Here is a 4,718-nt window from a genome sequence, read left to right on the forward strand (position 1 = left end):
TTATTTTTTTTCCAGCAAAAAAAAAAAAGAAATTAAATTAAGCACAGATGCATACATTCAACGACTTGTATTGAGTATCTTGTCAACGGAGATGAGAGCCTGAATGGCTATCTGGATGTAGTAGCTAAGAGCTCCACTGAGGGGACCAAAGGGGTCGGCAGCAAGTTCTTGCTTCACATCGTCTTTAACCGTAGGCAATGCCTTGCTCGGGTCCTCGTCGAATGCCTTGGCTTGCTTAAGGTACGCGTTCATACGCGGAGTGGAAAATAAGCGCAGTTTTTCCACATCACGACCTTTCGCTGCGAAACGCTGGCGAGCATGAGAATTCTCAGAAGAGAGTGCAAATGGGCGCCCTCGTTTTTTGTAGATTTCCGGGGATTGCATCAACCTTAGAAGCTCTTTCAGCTCAAGTTTCAGCATCTCAATCAACGGATTAGGCGCACCACCACCCAGTACAAAATCGTGAAGCTTGTTCTGCGCGTCTACGAGCATGTCCTTAGCATCCTCCAGCCTGTTGTCGTCCGCCATCAGTCTTGCATCTTTCATCATCCCCGCAGTCTCGAGGCGTTTCCCTTCTACCATCACCTCCTCTCTTTCTCCCTCTACGATTGTCCCAACACGGTCTATGGTGGCGAATAGAGGATTGCCTTCAAATATTGGCTTTTGCCCCCCAGTAGTTCTGTGCATCCGTTTTGTGTTATATATGTGTTATATATATATATATATATATATAATTATTAGGTCAATCAAGTTTGTTAGATTAATATCATAAATGTACACAAAGTATACATAGTAAATGGTACCTGTACTTGTAAGTGATTTTGACAATCTCCACGCCGGTTTTTTCTTCATTAACTTTAGGGAGACGAAGGTCCACTATGATCTTGCGTACCTCTTTGTTATAGAGATCGCCAAACGAAATAGTTACAGAATCAGCATTCTTGGATTGTGGATAGCTTCCGGCAGACACCTTCTCGATTGTCGATTCTTGGTCACCTTGTTTGATAGTCAGCTGTAGGTCCTGAACAACCACGGTGAGAAGCCCGGCCAAACACTGCGAAAATGCAATGCTCAAGTTGTTTTGGTTTTGAACATCTGAGAATGTTCCTCCCATGCTGTTGTCAGCAATTGTTTTGAGCGCCTATCAAACCAGTACACATTTTTTGTTTTTTAAATCAAAAGAGAGAGAACAACTGGCACGATCAAACCAACAATAATATCGAATTGAGTATACATGAAATAGTAAAGTTGTGCAAGTTTCGCAATATTTAAAGGTTATGTACATACACTTGGATCGTGGTTTAGGCCAAAACCGAATGTGTATATTGGCACGTCATTGACCTGAATTTTCGTAGCATCATCACCAAGGTTTTGCCAACCGTCGGACATAAGCATGATGGCAATCACACGACCGTTGGTAAGTTTGCGCTCATCAAGAACTTTTAAGCCCATTAAAAGGCCAGCAGTGATGTTTGTTTTTTTCTCAAACTCTAAATCATTGACTAGATTTTCAATCTCCACTTGAGATTTTTTAGTTATCTGGCGCAACGGACACAACCTCATGGCGTCAGTACTGAATGTGACGACAGACAAACGATCATCCGGGCTAAGTTTCCTGATCAAGAATTGCATGGCAAGTTTCATTTTTGCCAACTTCTGTCCCTTCATGCTCTCGCTGATATCTAAGACCATCACAAGATCTACTCCGGGTCTATCATTGTCAAACCCTGCCCCCGTGAGCTCCACCATCACCTTGAATGGGCTTTCTATCAGTGGCGCTTTTGTTCTGTTGATGATTTTCGCCTTTGTTTTCCCCACGTTGAACTCTGAGAACGATGCAAGTTTGTCCCCTGAAATATAATTACATTTGAAACACAAGCATTCAGCAAAATATATTCTAGTATGTAATTCAAGTTTGTCTCCTAAAATCTTTTTGCGAACAAAGTTTGGTTGTGAATTCTTGCCGCGCGTGCCTCCTATTTGACCAAATTCAAGGTCTTTGGTCGCAAAAGAATTTGAAACCATATCAAATTTGGTCGTTAGTACTTTCTGCGACCAAGTTTCAATGACCAAGAAAATCTTTTTTCTTGTAGTGAGCTAGCTAACAAGGGAGGACGAAACTAGCTAAGATGGAATTAGCTCACATGCCCTCTCTAACCCTGTCGCCTTTTAAAGGTTCGTTTGATACGAGGATTTAAACTAAGCTGATTCTAATTATGATTCTAAAATTAGAACCATGATTCATGATTATGGGTTCAAATTATGATTCTTAAACCATGATTCAGAATCAGAGATTTAAATCACCTTGAATCAAGAGGGGAGTGGTTTTAGAATCATGATTTGGGCTAGTTTAAAATATCACATCAGATTCTGAATCATTCAAACTAAACACTAATTCTGAATCATGATTCAAAATCACTGTAAACAAACACTGATTTTGAACCAGGATCTAGAATCATGATTCTGAATCCATCTACCAAACGCACCCTATGTCTTTCAATAATATCATCCGCGTCAATTAAAATATTTTAACTAAAATAGAATTCTATTAGGATATCATTGTAGTTCATATACGTGGCATGATATTTTTAAGAAGACAAGGAGCGGATAAAAACAAATTGACATGACAAGAGTCAACCATAATATGCTAATACATTGAAAAAAGGGAAAAAAAAATAAAAGGAATATCGATGATTCAAATGCTGAAATTGTGTGCGCCCAACCCTTGATTAGTTGAAACGAATACTAAAAACGTAAAATACTCGATCATGTCATATGAAGTAAAGAAGAAAACGTGTTGATAAACCTGAGTCGTCTTGGGTTGGAAGAATCGGCTCATCATCATTGAATACGCTCATTTTTCCAAGAAATGTGATGCGCTAATCAAATTTGCTGTACTTATTTCCTTAACTGCACTCATCAATATGCTCTATATAAAGGCTCAAGTTTAAAAGACAAGGATTCTTTACTTGTTTCTCTCTCACACTTTTATTTATTTATTTATTTATTTTTGTTCATTAGCTAAAGCAAAAAAAAAAAAAAAAGCTAAACATAGGAATAAATTGTTATGTGCTCATTTGACATTGCTTTTAGAGGCTGGTTTTAATTTTTTTTTTTTTTTTTTTTTTTAAGAAGCTATAGGTTAAAGTGTTTAGTAAATCCTGTTTTTGTCTAACATGTTAGGGTTTTGGTGTAAAAATATTATGAATATTTACCTTAAAAATAAAAATAAAACGAATTATAAATATGTGTATTAAAGTATGTTTATTTTAACAATTATACATCTCTAACAATTTCATGCAGAACTTATCAAACACATAAATTTCTACATCTAATATTCACAGTAGTTGTGAAAAAAGAAAATACCAAATACCAACATGCTTTCATGATCATGGTAACTTTTAACTAACAACACAATAAGAACAAAAAATTTCAACGTCACAATAATGCCAAACTGACCACAAGTGTCTTTAAGAAATAAAAAAAGAAATAAAAGCAAAAGATTGAGTAGGGATTTATTATTTCCGTGTTACTGCAATTAAAGAACTACTATGGGGAGTTAGAATCAGTCTATAGTTAAAGTGAATCTGATGTATGCATATAACTTTATCGTCGTGGAATCGGTTTTTGTTGAACACGACTAATCTTTCTTGTTATAACTTTCTCTAGAAGGAATTTGAAGAGATATAGCTTAACTCTAAATAATTGCTTTTAAAACCCGAAAGCAAAAAAACAAAAAACAAAAAACAAAAAAACAAAAAAAAAACAAAAAAAATAAAAAAAAAACAAAAAAAAAAAAAAAACAAAAAGAAAAAACAAAAAAACAAAAAAACAAAAAAAAAAGAGATCAACAAACGCACAAATGTCGTACTTAGAGCCTAAGATCAACATAGTGAGCACTAATTTATGTACTCTCTTACGTTAAATCCACGTAGGTATAAACCTTGTTTTCAGTTGAAATGATTTATAAGTATGATTTAAAGCCTAATTATTCAATATTCCATCTTAAAATATGGGAATTTATTCATCAATTACATATTTTGAATTTTAACCACAGATACCCTTTCTTTTTTTTTTTTCCTCTGTTTTTATTTGTTATGCAGGAATTTCATAAAGGAACTTCTCCAAAATAGAGCTTGCTTATCCATCCTGCATAGTTTTACAGGCTTACACTCACCTACGGTCGAATACCCACCCCTCCACTTGCGCACTTCTAGTATGATATTATCCTTTCTGGGCAAAAATCAGCATGATTTTACTCTTATCCTAAAAGGTCTCGTACCCATTGACAGATGGTGTTCTTATAAGCCATCACTTATATATAACGTTATTCAAATTGCACAGCTTAGTGTCCTTATAAACCATCACGTATAACTTTCCCTAGGCTATGTGGTTTTTACAGCTTAACTTGTCTTACCTCTTTTGCCTCAAGGGATTGATCACTTCTGCCATCACTCCATCTTTTAAGTCCCAACATCCTCATTAGTCACACTTCTAATTAAATTATAATCCTGATATCAATTGTAACAATTCACACCTGTCCTTGATATGTTATTGACTATTTTATGCCTAAGTTCGCACGATTTTACTTTTGGATTTTTCCCCATAAGGCATACCATTAAAGAATAATGTCTTCACTTATAAGCAATTACTTATAACCTTTTTGAATAATGTTGCACTACACAATTTACCTTGTCTTGGTCTTTTATTTCAAGAGC

General features: G+C 35.5%; 1 protein-coding gene across 1 annotated transcript; it reads right to left on the reverse strand.

Annotated features, from left to right (window-relative positions):
- Window positions 1-2,889, reverse strand: LOC21394208. The gene is made up of 4 exons (XM_010104334.2): window positions 2,807-2,889; window positions 1,288-1,850; window positions 804-1,141; window positions 1-679 (listed from the first exon to the last, which is right to left on the reverse strand). The coding sequence occupies exons 1-4, from the start codon at window positions 2,856-2,858 to the stop codon at window positions 58-60; spliced, it is 1,575 nt and encodes a 524-aa protein (XP_010102636.1). The 5' UTR covers window positions 2,859-2,889; the 3' UTR covers window positions 1-57.
- Window positions 2,890-4,718: the final 1,829 nt, after the last annotated feature.

The sequence above is a fragment of the Morus notabilis genome, unplaced genomic scaffold (assembly GCF_000414095.1).
Source record: "Morus notabilis unplaced genomic scaffold, ASM41409v2 Scaffold765, whole genome shotgun sequence".
In the NCBI taxonomy this organism is placed as follows: domain Eukaryota; kingdom Viridiplantae; phylum Streptophyta; class Magnoliopsida; order Rosales; family Moraceae; genus Morus; species Morus notabilis.